Source organism: Poecile atricapillus, chromosome Z (genome assembly GCF_030490865.1).
Source record: "Poecile atricapillus isolate bPoeAtr1 chromosome Z, bPoeAtr1.hap1, whole genome shotgun sequence".
Lineage (NCBI taxonomy): Eukaryota > Metazoa > Chordata > Aves > Passeriformes > Paridae > Poecile > Poecile atricapillus.
Window position 1 is genome coordinate 56,218,931 of NC_081289.1, and position 17,155 is coordinate 56,236,085.

Below are 17,155 nucleotides of genomic sequence, written 5' to 3' on the forward strand. Positions count from 1 at the left end.
CTTGGAGCACTATATCTAACCTTATCTGACTGTATTATCAGCTCTCCATTAAGCATTTGTCCCAGTTTTCAAGTGTGTCAAAGCCTTATTGCCTTTTCATGCTTTCATTCTGTGGTTTACCTGTTTGAAATAAAAATTTAAACATCGTAGCTGTCACTCAGTAGCAGTGTTAGTTCTAAGGCAGCATTTTATTGGCCAGTGTTCCTTGACCTCTGATTTTGCATGTATTATCTGTGAATTTATTTTCAGAGAACAGTAATTCCAAAGGGATTTTGATCATAGGTGTGAAAAGGCAGTAGTTTGAAGCTGAAAGGTAGCAAGATGCACAACAAAATTATCAGGAGTTAAAACACATGAAATTATAAGACAGCTGATGGTCTGATGTTTGCATCAAGGAGGTGGGGGCATCTTTGTGGGTTTGGGTTTTTTAACATCACAAAGTCCTCTGTAAATCTTGTGTCAGGTTTCAGAGTTTCAGCTGACTTATGGGCTGAATTTGAGTCTTCTGCAGAAGGGGCTTCTACTAACAGACTGCTAAAGTAGCTGGTTACGGTGCTCAGGTTTCGGTTTTACCAGCCTTCAGATAGACAAGCAAACTATTCTTGGGTGGTTTTGCTGGGAATCTGAGGCACCACTGGATTACATGGTATAGGATGAAGCAAAGTTGGTGCTCTTGCTGGCAGTGTGTGTGGTAGCTCACATGCATTGCACTGGTATTGCAGCTGTTACTTCTAACAGATAAGCTCACATTCTTTCTTTTTAGGATCGTGTGTCAAGTTGGACCAATGAATGAACAGCAACAAGGTCAAATTGAAGTTAACATCAATGGAAAATTAGGTAAATCACCAAGTGAAGTGCTGTTTACATACCAGGTAAGTGCATTTTTTTCAGAGACCTGTTTTATACTTTGTGTATGACATTAGTTAAAGTTAAGCACAGAATCAGTTGTGTTTGTCTTACGTTTCGTTAATAGCGCTGTCATTGAAAAATACTGGAAAACACCTAATTCCAGTATTTCTATATACAAAAGATGTACTAAAAATCAATTCTGATCAATAAATTGAGAGTTTTAAAATAGGGTGATGTTTGCCATCCAAGTCAAAAAGATGTGGTGAAAAAGCAACTGGAATAAACTTATTCATGAGTAACATGATATCTCTTAAGTACCACTATTAAATAAAAAAGTCAGCACTGCAAAAAATTAGGTATTCTCTAGATACATGGTGCACTATTTTAATCATGATATTTAGTCTAGGCAATTTTCTTAATTAGAAGAATGGATGCAGAGCAGCTGAAGAATAAGTAATGAAGGTACATTAATTTCTTTAATAATTTATTTCATTCAAAAGTATGGCATGCAGAGCCACAGACAGCGTGATGTGTGTTCATATTACTTATGTGCTTTGTTTTCAGAGTGACTATGAAAGAGAATTTCATTTCTGTGTTAATTACTTTGCTCTAAACATGGCCCTAGCTTATAGCTGGTCTAGTCTGTGATTTTAGCAGCAAGTAGCTTTATCTGTATCTATGAGGTCTTCAAATTTTGTAAGATCATGTGATAGTTGAGAGGTTTAAACAATATCCGTCCCCATACTGATAGTTAAAATTAGACCTATAAACTATAAAACTATAAAACATAACTTATGTGTTAGGCTTTTATCTTCTCCCTTATTTAAACTTCTGTCTCATTAATTCTTCATGTCTTGTGAGAAGTAAAGGAGTCAGCAGTAAGAAGTGGAATAAGACAAGATTGACATTTAACTGAGAAGAGGATATTCTTGTTTTCACAAAATAGGCTAGAAGTAGATTTTGCAGAAAAACCATACCCTCTTTTCTTGACTATGTCATCTGTTCCTTTGTGGAAATGTAGGTTTCAATCTTGAACAAAGAACAATGATATAATCTCCCATGCATATGTTTACAGTCTCTAGGACAGAGACTATGACAGTAAGACCCACATGAGATTTTGACATACATCTGTTGGGTATGTTCTGCACCAGTTCTCCTGTACTTTGTGTGTAAAGATTTTCCCATGATTTCCATGAAAAGCATGTGAAGTTATTATGGAGTGGGTTGAAATGTTACCTGAGCTATATATGCTTTGAATCCTGTCTTTGGACTTATTTTGGTGTGATTCCCTGCTCAGCCCATCAGAGAGGGACATAAGGAGCCACTGCTTTTGGCCAGTTCAAGGAAAGATTCTTAATTGCCTATCAATGAGGTGCTAAGAGAAGTAGCTGTTCACAAGCATCAACTAGGTGGATGCTTTCCTGCAAGTCCAAGACTCCCTGTGTGTCAGTCTCTTCCTGCATTGAGGTTACTGAAAAATCAGATGCCTAAGCCAACTGCTAGTAAAGAGCATTTTTATTTACTGCAAAAATCTTACCATGTGGACCCTATTTACAATATGGAAAGCATTGACAAGTAATACCATTCACACCTTAAAACTGGTGATATTGGTTTCTAGTTTCATTTCTCTTAATTCCACAAGAAAATGAAGCCAGCTTTGGACCAAGTAGGATTGAAGTCAGTATGGGGTGTCACATTGACACACACCTCTACAAGTGTGACACAAATGCTTTGGCATGAGAACAGACAATCAGAGCAGACAGTTGCATCAGCTAATGTTGGCTTAAAAGCTGCAGTCTTGTTTCAGTGTTTTTTTCAGACAGCTCTTTGGTGACTTCTTTCAGCAGACACGCAGAATCTGTGCTTTGTGTAAAACCTCTTCTACTCAGTATATACAAAGGAAAGAGAATAATCTTCTTTCCAAGAGCCCTCCTAAAATAAATTTTCTCATATATATTTCTCTGTTTCTTTGGGACATGGGATGACTACCCTTCTGCTGGTAACTACTACTGTTTTTACTGTGAGCTCTGACCACTGGAAGCAGAATAGCTTCATCTTTAACAGTGACTGTTCTAATTGCAGCATGTGGCATGACAGGGCAGAAGTGCACAAGGAGACACTGGAGATCCTGGTGTGTCTGTGTACACCAGAGGTATCACCATATACCCCACTGTCTCAGCCTTGTACATGTGATTAGTATCTACCACCAAAAGCACTTATCAAGTAGATTGGTATAAGAATTTTTTGTATGATGAGAATGGTGAGTCACTAAAAGTTTCCCAGAAAAGCTGTATCTGCCTCATTATTGGAACTGTTCAAGCCAGGTTGATGGGGCTTTCAGCAACGTGATCTAGGGAAAGGTGTCCCTCCCCATGCCAGGGGTGTGGGACTAGGTGAGCATTGAAGGTCCCTTCCATTCCAAACCATTCAGTGATTCTATAAGTAGTACTACATTTGGCTCTTGTTGATACCCAGTCTGAACAGTGTGAGTAATTTTTAAAGGTGGATTGATGAAACTCAGTAGTCAGAAGAGCTTGAGGCTCAGACTCATGCTTCTTTCCTGTCTGCCAGCACAGAGCATTTCAGAACTGACAATGTGCAAGACCTTCATGAAACAGGTCAAAAATCCATTTAAAAGGGAAGCCATGGTTTCAATTTAAAATTATTTCTGAACAATGCCTTGTTGCCTGTGCTGTACAGTAAATACCTATATTTGCCGCACAACAGGAGAAGAAAGCTTTATGTCTCCCTACCCATCACAATTTCTCTCTCCAGCCTGAGTTCAGTTCAAGTGCAGTCCCAGTTAAATTAAATTCTGATAACTCAGTCATCCTCTGCTGACATTTCTATTTTTTCACTATAAGCGGGCTCAGGCAATAACCATTCTCCTGTTTAGTGAAATAGAAATGAACTTATGCTAAATTTTAATATCCATGCGGTATCTATGCTGTACATCTGGAGCACTGACAGCTTGGCTGGTCTCTGAGCAGGTGGAGCAGTAACATGGCTAAAGGCCAGTTCTGCTTTTTCATTTGTTGTTAACTTTATCTGATTTGCTTGTTACTATGGCAGTGAGAAGCAGTCTCAAAGGAAGGAGTTAAGCTTTTCCAAGGTGTATGGCCCAGATTTGCTGATCCCATACAGTAGTGCTGGTTCTTTTCTCAGAGCATCTCTTTAGATTCAAGGCACCAGGACAAGAGCTTGCAGCTGGTTCTGGCATCTCCAGCACTTGTTTGTCAGAATAATTTTGTGAGGTTTAGGCTGTGCAGGTTAAAATTACTATATGGTTTCAGAAAACTCAAATAAATCTAAGATGGTGAAATTAGAGGTAGAACTTAGCAAAAGTATAGTACATTTCTTTGGTGCTGAAGGTAGTTTAGGAGCTGGCTTGGAAAAAATAACTTCATGTAAACAGGATGTCAGTTTACTTAATGAGATGAATAACCAAAAAGAAGAAGGGAGGTTAAATTAGAGCCTGACCTGAAAACAAACATGAACACCATTATTCATAGTACTGGAAGTTTGAATGTGAAATGAACAGCACAGTTACATTGAACAAGATGCATTCTTCCACCTTAACCTACCCTCAAACTTGGCAGTTTCCTTTTACCTGCACCCACCCTCTGCTTTGCTTCTTGATGTTTGAAACAATTGCTCAGGGAGCTCTCACCAGAGCAGTGCCTCAAGGCTTTCATGGAGGGTTTCAGCTCACTCCTTGATTTTTCTCCCTGAGTCATTGCCTCAATATATTCCTTTTACACTGTAGCTGGGGGCTTTGGGTGGGTTTTTTTGTGGGCAAAATTACATGCTTGTTGCCATTATGATTGATGCTGAGAAACCACACATCTGCAGGAGTCTGGAATTGCCTCCAGAGGTTCTTATTTTATTCTTAAGTCCTGCAGTACATATTATTTGTGTGTCAGTCTGCATGGGGGTCAGGAGAACTCCTGGACAGCTGAGAGTTTTAGTGGAGTTGGCCCTTATTCGTGTAAGTATTATTAGTCTTAACTCTCTACAATGTATGCCATGCATTTAGATACATGTCCCACCATGCAGTACTCATGATTCTGCTCAAGAGCTGCCCATAAACACTGGATGTATGGTAGTTCAGACTTTCCAGTCATGCATGATTCCATTTCTCCATCAAACCTGTCAGAAAAGCTCTCTGGTCTTTTCAGAAAATCACGAGGTGTCTGCCTCATGATAAAAAGATGCTGCTTTCAGTCCAAAGAATAAGTCATTTAACATACCAGCCCTTTGCTTAAGTGTCCTATCCACTGCAGCCAACACACAATTGCTAGACAAATTCTCTGCCTGGGCACCTGGAGTGCCTGGAAGAGTTTGATCAGCTTACATGGTGTAAGGTTTGGACAAAGCAGCCCCAGAAAAGCAGGACTCAGCTCGTCTCTCTGCTGTTGCAGAAACCCAGGAACTGACTTGTGTTATGGATACTGTGATGAGGAGAGCCAGTGGGTCAGGTCAGCCACTGCAGTGAGCACCAGGCTGCCAGGAATGCACAATGGAAATTCTCTGGCTGAATATCCTGTGAGTGGGTGGCTTGTCTGAAGAAACAAGAAACAGGCTCCCTTGAGTCTGAGAAAGGAGGGAAGTTGAGGGGGAAAGAGCAGATCCTAATGGCTTGAGTTCCTCATTCAGAGGTTTAATTTAGCTTCTGGGGTTACCTTTACAGTCCATGAAATGACATTTTGACCTCCAAGAAGCTGGCTGGTGTCCACAGCACTTCATGGGCTATGCCTTTCATTTTTGTGTGCATAATATGCAAGAGTTGGCAGAATAATTTGGCTTTCAGTGTGAGGCACATAATTTTGGTAAAAAATTACTTCTTCAAGAGCCAAAACTTACTGCAGCTAGAACCAGGATGAGAAGAGGGAAGAGTCACTTGTGAAGGAAAGAAGGATGCAATAAAGGCAAAGCAGCAACATGGGCTGTACCTTTGTGAAAATCTTATCCACATCTGCGTGCACTTTCATCAGGTCTTGGAAACAGCATCCCTGTTCTCTGCTAGTGTGGAAGCACAAGAGCCCATTCCTACTTGTGAAGAAGTGCACTTGCATCAAAGGCAAACCCCCGAATGGAGGTCAGTGTCTACAGGAGTCAACAAAAGGGAGCTTAGGTGGCTTTGCCATTTGCTGCCCATCATGTCCTTTTGAACACCTCCATCTGTTGCTGGCTTCCCCTTGTGCTGCAGCTGGCATCTCTCACAGCATCACGGGGATATACTCTGACACCATCCTCTTTTCCCTCCCCAGTTGTCTCTCTGCTTGTGATCTGGCACAGTTGTGTTTTCTCCAGCATCCCCCTCTGAAGCATAGACTTTATGCCAAGGTTTTTGTGCGTCTCTGTTAGGCTCCCCTCCTCTGTTGCTGTCCGACTGTTCTTGAATTTCTGGCCCCTCCTGTGATCCACCAGTAGCCTCCTTGGTGGTTCGTTGTTTCTCGCTTTGATTTTCTGCATTAATGAAGGATAAAGGGCAAGCAGTTTTATTTCAGTGGTGTAGTTCATGGGCTAGAAACTGCTTACCACAGATGGATACCATAGGAGACAGTATCCCTTATTTACAGAGTGAAGTCCAGGAATTCCTCTGGGAAAAGGAAACTTTGTATGGATGAGGTTGTGCTTGATGACAGACAAATGGAAAAGCAGAGAAATGGATGAAGAAGACATGTAGAACTTTGGTGATGCTCCATGGGTGTGCACTCCTCTTGTTCTTGGAGTGTGCAAGGGACCAGAAGTGAGTTGGCTGGACATGACAGTGCAAACCAGGAAAGCTGCAGAGCAAACAAATTGAGTGAAAAAGAACATGAATTGGTCTGGAAAATCCAATCCCAGATGCAAGATGGGTGAGCAAAAAAGAGGCTGTGGGAATGGCTCCCTTTTACACCTCCTTGTCTTTAATTGCAAAGAAAAACATGAAAAACCAGGAAACAAAACAAAAGTAGGAATAACCCCACTGCTAGCCAGGTAAAAACAGGCTTTGATTTGACACCAGCAGACCACAGAAATCTAAAATGCTAGGAGCTCTCTCTGAGAATTTTTAGACTACAAATGGTATTTTTTTACTAAAATAGAAGTAAAATATTTGAAGAAATAAGATACCACCTTCCTAACTCTGCAAAAAGACTAATTGCTACTCAAAATATGAAAGATTTAAAAGTTCATTCTAGATTAATAAACAGGATGAAAAATGTAAGAGCTAAATGTGAATGCTCAGAGCATCTACAGTAGCTGTGTAAGAGCAGCAGTCATGTACACTGCTAATAAGCAAGTTCATGTCTAAATGTGATTATAAGTGGAACAGACATGGAGATAATTTACCCTCTAGCACACAGAAAGCATGAAACTACAATGAAAAATGTTTCTGCATTTCTGTGAGCAGATTTTTAAGGAAGGGGCAAAAGATACAAACAAAGCAAGCAAAGAAGAGATTTCTGGCTGTGACGAAGAAAACAGGACACTGGAAAATGGCCTGAACATGGGGCAGCTGGAGCTTTTTTGTCAATATTTTTCTTTGGGTTTTTTTCCAGTACTTCTGTGCTGATGAAGCAAGGATAAGACAGTGGCACACAGGAATGCAAATGTCATATCAGGTATTGCATTGGTATTACAAAGAGAATAAATGAATTTGCTACTAAACATACTCACATTATTTGAACATTACGTACTAAAAGCAATGTACAAGTGTTGCTGTCTCACTGCTTGGAGCAGATAACCACTGCTTTCAGGTAAACCATAGCAACAAGATGGGTGCTAACCACAGGTATAAAAGCACAAGAGGTAACATATTTATAGCATTATTATCCTTCCAATAAGGATAATATCCTTGTGGCTATCAGAGCATTGGGAAAACTATTTATCAGTTCAGGAATACTTACCTAGCAGTCTGGTGCAAGATGGAAAAGTTGGGTTGCAGGTGGACTTTGAGATCTTTAACTAAACATTATTACATCTTAGTAGGATTTAAAGAAGATTTATGTGTAAATTATGTCAAATTTCCCATTGCAAACAGGCTACATTCTGGTCAGACCTACAAGCAAGAAATCCTGTTTAGATCAAATAATTTTTTCAGGATAAATCATGTGGTAGGGAGCAAGTTGCATCTGGTAAGAAGTTGGACTAAATGATGATTGAAGATCACTCACAACTGAACAATTGTACAGAATTTTATTCTGAACTGCATAGCTGTGGATTTGCACAGGTTTTATCAAAACTGCAAATCCACTTTCTACAAACACAGGGTATGATCGTGAGAATGAAAGACAGTGGGGAGTCCTGGTGGCACAAAGTCCCTCTGCTGGGAGATGGCTTACCAGACTCTTCAAAAACCAGGCCACTGAACACCTGACAGACATTGGAACAAGCTTTTTCAAACTAGGCTGTCAAAAAACCCTCATAATGAGGTAGCCTGTTATTGCAGAAAATATTTATGCTCAAACATTAAAATACCTGGAAGACATGAGCAGTATTTTCCTGATGACAAAATAAGTATAGACCTGAAAAAGCATTCCTCCATTTCAAGCAAAACAAGGAAAAAAAACCTGAAATATGTTTGAATTATTTTCTATATTTAAAGGAACTATAAAACAAGGGTTAAATCATCATTTGCAGGGTTGTTTAAATTTTACTGTGTCCATGAGAAATGAAGTATTGCCAAGTCCTTTCTAGGGCTGATGTTTTCCAGAAAAATTATTATAGGACTGCTACAAATTCCATACAGGACACATTATCTGTTCTGTTTAACATCATAATTGCACTGAGCACTGCAGTGTGATGTTACAGTGATGTTACAGAAAGTGTGAGTTCCCCCGGGTGTCTTCTGACAGAGCCAACAAAGATCTCAAGGTGCAGAGGGCTGAAAAAGAAAGCAAGGTATTTATCATGACAGCAGGTGTACTTCTGATTCAGAGATTGAAATGAAAAAAGGGCAGAAAGAAGGAGAGAAGAAATCCTTGAGGGGATTTGGAAAAGAATAGCATCACTGATACTGCAGCACTTGAGGTTGGAGGCTTATCCGTCCCATTTGTAACAGCTGAACATTCAGGTTGAGTTCAATTTAAAGGGCTCTTGGTAAAAGCAGCATTTTTATTATCCCTCAGACAAGTTTTGCACTGACAGATTTACTGTCTGCCCCTTGTTTCTTGTCTCTGCAAGGAGAAGGAATCTCATGTAGGACTTTGGTAAGCAATGTAGAACTGTGGGTCAGGTGCAGCTTTGCTAGGCTGCATAAGATGAGACTCCGTAAGATGAGACTAAACCTGGCAGCTTCCCAGGGTCTGTATGTGTCTGTCTGACTGGTGATTACCATGGGAAGGGGCTACCTTCTCCTCAGGTAGTACAGTTCTTGTTTGAAGTTTTGTATCACCACTGATGGCACTTTTTTGGATTAACTTGGCATTCAGTGAAGTATCATTCTCCTCTTGATCCTATCTACCTAATTGCCTTTTTGAAAAATGCTTTCTGGTTGAATATTTGCATGACCCTACTTTTTTTTCTTCATTGGTACTCTTAAGAAGGCTGCCAGGTGGGCCAACAGGCTTTGTTCTTTGAGCCATCCATGAATATTTTAGAGGAGCAATAAAACTTATTCATAGCACATTGGTTTTGCAATAAAATTATTATTAAAATTGTTTAAATTCTTGATAATTTATTTCAGCTGCTTACTTTTTTTCTGGCAGGTCCTTAAGAGGAAGGGAAAGAGGGAAAATATGAAACAGAAAATAGCAAATTAAAATTAAATAATATTCCTTCCAAGTTTATGGTAACAAAGTGTTAGCAGTCATGCTGAAGAATTCCTCTGCACACAAAATATTGTTCAGCTTCTCCTTATTAGATCATCTTTATGAGGTGTCCACATTGTTTGTTCCCTGGAGAGCTCCTGGTATTTGCAGAATGACTTTAAATGTGTTAAATATGAATATTTTGAATTAAGTACTTTTAAAATAGTCCTTTGAGGGGCAGCTGTGAGATCATCAATTAAAGATGAAATAAGGGTTAGCTATAACCATTCCACCTCCTCTTTGTCTGCTCTCTGTGTTAGTTCCCAGAGTGGTTCTTGGCTCCAGTTTTCCATTCAGCCTGAAGTGCAACTGAGATGTGTCTGCACAATGGATGCATGAGGGGTGGGTGGTGAGTTCTCTTGTCTGGTGCAGCTGAGCTTTAAGTTCCAAGAGGTGGAGTCTTTGTAAGACAAAATTAAAAACAAACAGTTTCTGTGGAAAATAGAACAGATACATCTTTCACTTTCCCCTTACAGCTGTGTTTTTCAGAGATAACTTTGCTAGCTGGTTACCTCTGCAGTCCCATTCCTAGGGAGACAAATGCAGGCCACCACTAACAAGTCCCCCAAAGACAATGATGCTGAATGGTTGACTTCAGGCTTGTGGCTCACTCTGCCTTTACTGAATGCTGGCAAGAGAGACAGCTGAGCCCTGCCAAAGGGACCCATCAGATAACCCAGCAGAGCTGTAACCAGACATTTATTTCCCAGTTTTGCTAAGAGAAAGGGATATGGCTGTCCAGCTGAAGTCATTAGCAAGTTTCTTTTCATTTGTTATGCTGAGGTTACAGAGAATAGTGTGCATGATGCTTCAGAAACCGTTCTTTCTTTCTTTGTTTCCTCACTCTATGTTTAAAGGCTTACTTTAAGTGCTTTCTGGTTCACTTTCTTCTTAAACCTGTCCTTGGAGCCTAGCCTTCCAGTGGAGGTAGCATTTAGGGAAAAGGCTACAAATTTTAAACAGATTTTTTCAGAAGTTGAGGGTGAAAGAATTTGTCTATACTTTCTTTCTTGAGTGGTTCATGAGGAATACTTTAATCTGAAAGCTATCCTAAGCATGCTATGCAGCTAATCATTACTGTGGATAATATAGAAGTCCAGCATAGTTAACAATTTATAGCAATTAGGATTTAATTCAAACTTAATAAAATGTATGGTTTTCTGTCCATGTGGTAAGGTTATGCTTAAAGTATTTGACCCATTTTTATAAACTATAAATAAACTGTGTATTTCATATACAGTTTTAATTGTAATCTTTTTAGCAACAATATTCTGTTGTACAAAAGCACAAATGAGTCCTTCCTATAAAGTGCATATGTAGACTTACTCTAATTTAAGCTTCAAATATGATTTTTAAAATTTACCCCCTAAAACTTTTTATTTATCCTGGTGTGTCTTGTTTCAATCTTGCTTAAATCAGCAGGCAATTAAATCCAAATATGAGGATGCACAGACAGGGTTATATAGACCTAAATGAGCTTTTAAAATGCTTGAAAATTACTTTGAGTGACTTCCCTATATAAAATCTTGTAACCTGAGTGATGTATTAAATTAAAGCTAAATCAAAGGTTAGTGCATGAGCGCAGTCATATGCTCACTCTTGAGGAGTGAAGGGTTTACAAACAGATTTCTCTCGGGGAAGAAAAGCAATTGACACCCAATTAGTTAAAGCATATTCCTAAAGCTCAATGACTCGAGAGCAAATTACAGTTGTCATTGTGGATTTGTGAAGTGTGCTGAACCATGATGCATTCCTTCAGATGGAAGTTGCTTAGACATGAAAGTATAAAAAAAAAGCAGAGCATGTAAGAGTTTTCCATGCTTCTATAATATCTGAGCTTCAATAAAACAAATTTGTAAAGTAACCATGAAGTCAGCTGGATGCATTTTTATGGATTCCTGCTGCTTGTTAAAAACTCGTTGATGACTCACCAAGCTTTGAAGTGAAATGCAATATATCATTCCCTTCCTCCCTGCAATTGGTGGGCCCTTGGCTCTGTAGCTGTAAGCTGTCACAGAGATGGTCTGTGCCTGAGCCAAACGACATGAGAGAAAAGGGTTTGCTGCATGACTAGGGAGAGGTGGGTGTGTTGCTCTCTGTCTCTGAGAAGGGCTTTTCCTCCTTCAAGTGGAAGATCAGTGCTGTGTGATAGTGATGAAGGAAACCATCATTAGCAAGGGAAGTTTTCAAACTTCTTTTCTTTGTCTTTATTTGCATGTGCTTCATATTAAATAGCCCCAAGCCTGGGCTTTATTATCAGTCAACCATTTTAGCAAGATTATGCAAGAGGAGAACAGCTGTCATTTACAAATATAGATGAGTCTGGGAAATAAGCTTATTATATTTTTCGACTCATTTAAGAAAAGCTTATGTTTTAATATGGTGAAGCAGTACAGTTGTACATCAGAAAAGGCATCACCTATTCACAGCCTCCCTTAAGGTCTTGATCTAGTATGCTTCAGCAAGCACAGGATAAGGTTCCCTCATAGCAATGCCCCAGCCTAATGTACCAGCCACACGCTTAGACCTGGCATCCTGTCTCTGTGTGCAATGCCCATGGTGCTGCCTGCCCAGAGCACAGTGCTGCCTACCCAGGACACGGTGCTGCCTGCCCAGGACACAGTGCTGCCTGCCCAGGACACAGTGCTGCCTGCTCAGAGCACAGTGCTGCCTGCTCAGAGCGCAGTGTTGCCTGCCCAGGACACAGTGCTGCCTGCCCAGGACATGGTGCTGCATGCTCAGAGCGCAGTGTTGCCTGCCCAGGACACAGTCTCGCCTGCCCAGGACACAGTGCTGCCTACCCAGGACACAGTGCTGCCTACCCAGGACACGGTGCTGCCTGCCCAGGACATGGTGCTGCCTGCCCAGGACATGGTGCTGCCTGCCCAGGACATGGTGCTGCCTGCTCAGAGCGCAGTGCTGCCTGCCCAGGACACAGTGCTGCCTGCTCAGAGCGCAGTGCTGCCTGCAGGTCCAGCAGCTGTGGCCCCATGGGTACGAGGGCTGTGGCACGTCTGCAGGCGTGGTGAGGCGTGGGGTCAGCAGGCAGTGTCACCCGGAGCCGGCTGGAGGCCACATCACGCGGCTTGCTCGGCTTCGGTCATCCCCTTGATTCAGCAGCTTCAGTGTGGTCCTGAATAAGGATGCTTTTCTCAACTGGAAGCAGAAACTACTTAGCGATGAAGTAATTAAATCATGCTGCTCATGAAAAGCCCTCACTGTTAATTTACAGTATTTGTTGGAGCTCCCAGAATACAATCATTGAAACAAAGACTGTATTGAGAACAAAAGGAGGGAACTTCTGGAGAAATTTAAATATAAAACAATTTTTATAACAATTTGAAGTGTGTCTGCTTGATTTAATTGGCTATAAGGAACCCACTCCAAGGTTCTAGGTACATTAAGACAATTTGAGCATTTTCTGATTTTCTTTCTTTGCAACTTTATTAGTCAAGAATAGGTTAACAGTTTTATCTCAGTTATTGAGAGCCTTATGAGATAAAGGGAATCTTTATATTTTTTCTGTTCTGGTGCGAGTTTTGAAAACCTTGTTCTTTGTCCCCTGTAGCTGGCAAAGAATATAGGAAAGGGTAAGAAAAGATGAAAACTCAGCCATAAAGAAGAGAGACATCTTAAAATAAGTATGAAACCAGGAAATCCAACAGGAAGCCCTCACAATCTTAATGGCAGCACATTTTGTGATAGGGAATTGAAACTTGTATCAAGCCTCATCAAATACAATAAAGAAAAATGTGCATTCGCATTACCTGTTACTTCTTTCAACATGAATAGTAAAAGATTTTGTTTTATTTTAGAAGATTTGTCCATCATTGCTCTAGTTTTATTCTTTTTCAGGTCGTAATATTAAACTTATATTACCTCTTAAACTAAATAATACTAGTATAAATTTAATTTTAATTTTCTCACTTAGTTTGACCATCTTCTCTTTGCAGGAACCTCATCCTTCTCAAATAAGACCTGAAAGTGGTCCACAAGCAGGTGGGACCAGACTTACCATCTCTGGTGTAAATCTAGCCACTGGTTCCAAGAAGGATGTTCAAGTTTCAGTCGGTAGCCAGCCCTGCAATGTGTATGTAGCCTGAGTAACTAACAATACAGAGCTGTGTCCAAAAAAAGCACCAACCTTTTCTGCCCTTTATAAATTAAACAAACCCCTTGTCTATATCTTCATGACTCCTCCCATGCAATAGAGTTCTGCACATAACATTGAGACATAAATTCACTCAGAGGCTTCAGCGGATGGAGCAGCTATAAAAACACCTTAAGTGGGAGAATTTAAATGTCCAAAGATTTCTCCACTTTTGGCTTTCTCTGCTATATGGCTTCAAACCCACTTTCACCCATGCTTTCACTCAGCATGTCCTCAGTAGTTCTGTATTTAATATTAATTTTCTAATCTCCCAGACTTTGCTCTTCTCCCTTCTTTTTCCTTTTATTAATTGCTGCCGTTGTCTTTTCTAAAAAAAAAGGAAGGGCACTAAGTGTGCTGACACTGCACTGTTCCTGTGTTTGTACACTGTTTGTTGTTATATCCTATTATCTCTTTTTTTAAAAAGCTTAAGTGATCTGACAGAATTGTTATCTCCTCTCATAACTACTTGGTCCCCAGCAAAAATAGAGCCCAGGGTTTTTTTCTGGAGTTTACAGTAAAATAACACAAAACTCCACAATGTTAGTAACAGAAGATGTTTCCTCTTTGTTTTCTTCTCCAATTTAGTACTGAATTTGGAGACGAGATCATCTGCATTACAGGACGTAATAACAAGGTTGAACCTGTTCTAGTCATAATGAACTATGGGGGCACGAGAATTCCTGTACCACAGCTGTTTACATACAGTGAGAATCCTACTGTCACCAAATTCCTCCCAGTAAATAGCTTCAGCAGGTAATGAAATGTTTGTCATAGTTTTTTTCACAACTAGCTTTAGATATGTGTAATATGTTATAAAAATATTAAATAGAGAATTGTTTGGAATAAACTCCTGTGCTCTATCAATGCACACATTTAGGTATCTAGCGTTTGTGGTCTTAACTGCAATCGATGTTTGAAAGTATTTTGTTTACTTCCAAATGTTCATCCCTTTTCAAAGGTCAGTGTAAAAAGTGTAACATCATGACCTAATAGAACATTAAAAATAAACTTGTCTGTGGCTTCTCTTGGAGATATTAGTACCTGTCTCCTTGAATATTGAGTAATCTTGTATAAAATAGGATTTGTTTTTAATGTTTCCTATTCATTTTTGGTTGGGTGACTTTGGGGCCTGGAATTTTTCTTTGGTAGATCAATAGTGATTTACTATTCCATTTACATGGAATTTAAATGACTTTTTTTTCTTCTATATAAACTAAAGCCTGTTTTTACGGATTGCTTTGAGGTATACTATCCCTCTAAATCCATGTCACTTCAATGACTTTAATTCCCACTGGCAACTTGCATTCATTCTTCTGCTTATGTGAATGTATTATTTTTTAAACAATGTGCTGCAAATAAAAGCGAATAGAGAAGCCAGGTCCCTACAGACCTGTGGAAAATGTACTTTCACCTTTGTCTCTATGTGTGTATTGTAGGCAGAATGATTTTAATAGTAATATTGGAGAAGTAAAACACACAAAGATTCCATCAATGTACAGCCAAAAATCCTAGCAAAGCAATGTGTACTTTTTTCAATTCTGCTGTTTTAAATAGAGTTTTAAGTTGACATTGATCTTTTAAATGCTCTCATCATCAATAGCTTTAGCAGAAGTCCTTTTTGTAGGATATCTAACTGTCATATAGGCATTATACATAGGTTTTTTTCAGTGGAACCAGTAGCAGTGCAGGATGAAGCAGTGTATAGCTGTGGTAGTCTGCCAATGACTTGACTTCTTTTTTTAATTCTGTCTTGCAGTGGAGGGAGAAATATTACAGTAACTGGAACTGGTTTTGAGCTCATCCAGACTTTCTCATTGGTGGTATATGCAGAGCGTCCAGAAGCAGGGAGGATGAATCAAAAAAGGGTAATTTTCTTTCTTTCCCCCAAAGGCATAACACTGGATGTACAACATATAATCTGTTCAAAAACTGCATATAAACTTTCCCACTGGACTCCACTGGGCTTGGACTGAAATAAGGTTTGAACGGATCCCTGAGTCTGTTCAGGGTTTTCTTGTGGAAGAAGATCTTGACTTTCCCACCATCTTGTCTTACATTCACTTGTACTTTGCAATCTTCTGCTTTAAAATTAATTTCATTCAATATGGATAAGGATAAAAGATGTATTTCAGAATTTGGAAGTGTTTGTTTTTTCTTTATCTTTCTCCTTCTTCTCCCCCTGCAAGCATTAGCAATTTGCCTGAATCAAGATCTAAATCTAGACAATGCAGACTACTCAGCTTTGCATGATCAGTTTCTTTTATTTCCTCACATCTCAATGAACCAAGTCTTCTTTTCTTTGTTGCTTCATGCATATCCCACCTGCAACAGGTCACAAAAAGCTGTGAAAAATAACATTTTAAAAAATCCTTGCATCTCCTGCTAAGAGGAACTGACATTACTAATAGGCTCAATTTCCCCTACTTCTAGTGAAGATCACAATTTAATGACATGATTTAGACCTTAGAGTGATCTTCCAGTAAGAGCACTTTAAGACTCTTTCTAAGGTTGGCTCTTCATTGTAAGACTGTCTTGTGAGCCATAAAGAGTTGGTAATGTGCATGTTTTGTATTTATATGCATGATTCAACTTTTAGAGTATGCCAAAGCCAGCTGGATTGGGATCAATTAGAACCCTATTCCTAAAGATTTTTAAGAGGAAAGCTGCCTACATTTTTTAGGCCATAAACTTCAAAAGGTAATTATCTTGATAATCTTGACTCCCAGGACAATCTTAAAGTCTATTTAGCATTCTTGACAGTGTTTATCAACATTTCTCACACCTCCTCTTATGTATATTCAACCTATTAGCTTAAGTCAGCATTACCTATAGCTTGCATTCTTCGTTAAGACTTTGCAGACTACTCAGCTTTTCTAACCTTTTGGTTTGCTTTCACTTACTCAGCAATCAGTAATGTTGGGGGGAAGCTATCAAGATGCATTGAGTCATGAAGTGAGAAACAGAGGTGCTGATAGAATAAGTATTGAGGGTTCCTATTAGTGTTGATGTTACTGAATGACTGAAAGTGTCAGGCTAAAAACATTTGTTGAATTTGTTGAATTGAACATTTGTTACCTTGAGTAGCTGAGTGACAACTGTTGAATTCTATTCCAAAATTTTACTTAACAATTGTATTGAAGTTCATTGAGGTATTATGTGGTGTAAGTAGAAAAGAATTGACCCAAGCTACTTAAAGGTACAGAAGATGATCAGGATTAAGGGTGACATGTTAACTTCCTAATCTGAGTGGAATTTGATGGTATCAGTCCAGTGGCAAAGAGCCATGGAAATTGGAGGCAATGGAAACTGATCCATAGCCCAAACTTCTTCTGCAGACAACTGCTAGAATATAGTGAAT

The 17,155-nt window shown here is 39.5% G+C and overlaps 1 protein-coding gene across 3 annotated transcripts in view; it reads left to right on the top strand.

The window, feature by feature from the left end:
• Positions 1-17,155, top strand: part of LOC131572816 (plexin-B2-like) — a 255,163-nt gene that overhangs the window by 208,211 nt on the left and 29,797 nt on the right. For all 3 annotated transcript variants that reach the window (XM_058826193.1, XM_058826194.1, XM_058826195.1), the window contains 4 exons: positions 764-872; positions 13,598-13,734; positions 14,383-14,550; positions 15,554-15,662. In XM_058826193.1, the coding sequence (XP_058682176.1) occupies positions 764-872; positions 13,598-13,734; positions 14,383-14,550; positions 15,554-15,662 (523 nt within the window). The remainder of the gene's footprint in view (positions 1-763; positions 873-13,597; positions 13,735-14,382; positions 14,551-15,553; positions 15,663-17,155) is intronic.